This window comes from Wasmannia auropunctata, unplaced genomic scaffold, assembly GCF_000956235.1.
Source record: "Wasmannia auropunctata unplaced genomic scaffold, wasmannia.A_1.0 LD336097.1, whole genome shotgun sequence".
Classification (NCBI taxonomy): domain Eukaryota; kingdom Metazoa; phylum Arthropoda; class Insecta; order Hymenoptera; family Formicidae; genus Wasmannia; species Wasmannia auropunctata.
In genome coordinates, this window is record NW_012026793.1 from 1,426,826 (window position 1) to 1,427,536 (window position 711).

A 711-nucleotide genomic window follows, 5' to 3' on the forward strand; every position below is an offset into this window, starting at 1 on the left:
GGGCAATCTGTTACCTATGACCAGCAATTCATCATTTTCAATATTCTGGAAAATGTACAGTGTTTTCGTGTGGTCGCTCGAATTGGTTTACGTGGTCACATTAATCCCTGCCTGCTTCTTAGTACCGATAGAGAAAGCATTGAGTGATGGAGTAACTACTTTGATCGTCATGATAGAATCAGTTTTCACCATTGTGCGAATACACGTGCAGACAACATTGATACAACAATTGATACAAAAACTGAATGAGTCTCTGAACACTGAAGACAAGAACATGAAAAATATCGTAATTATGGCTGTAAATCCCTTGAAGACTCCATTCAAATTTTACTTAGTGATTGGCACATTTTCTGTTTTTGTCTGGTCTTGTTTATCATTCTTAATAATATTCGAAAGGAGTACTTTTTACTACGCAGATTTTCGATCTCCAGCCATTTATTCTAAAGAACCATTCTCTATTAATGTTTTCCTATTGGGTAACGTGATATCAATGGTCAGCAATGTATACATTTTTTTAAAAAAGGTTAGCGTGGATATCTATACAACACATTTAATATCATTGATAACGTCGCAATATCACTGCATCGCTTCGAGACTTGTATTAGTATTTCGAAACACTAATCGACAGGATAACAGCAGTTTTTCAGAAAATGATTTCACAAATTCCTGCGTAGAGAAGGAAATGAAAAGTTTATGTCAACAACACAATAA

At 34.9% G+C, this 711-nt stretch overlaps 1 protein-coding gene across 1 annotated transcript in view; it reads left to right on the forward strand.

The window, feature by feature from the left end:
* Position 1: 1 nt before the first annotated feature.
* The window catches only part of LOC105462598, a gene marked incomplete at its 5' end in the record, with an annotated part of 8,385 nt that continues 7,675 nt past the window's right edge, over positions 2-711 (forward strand). The window contains one exon of the mRNA XM_011709301.1: positions 2-695. Within this exon, the coding sequence (XP_011707603.1) occupies positions 2-695 (694 nt within the window). The remainder of the gene's footprint in view (positions 696-711) is intronic.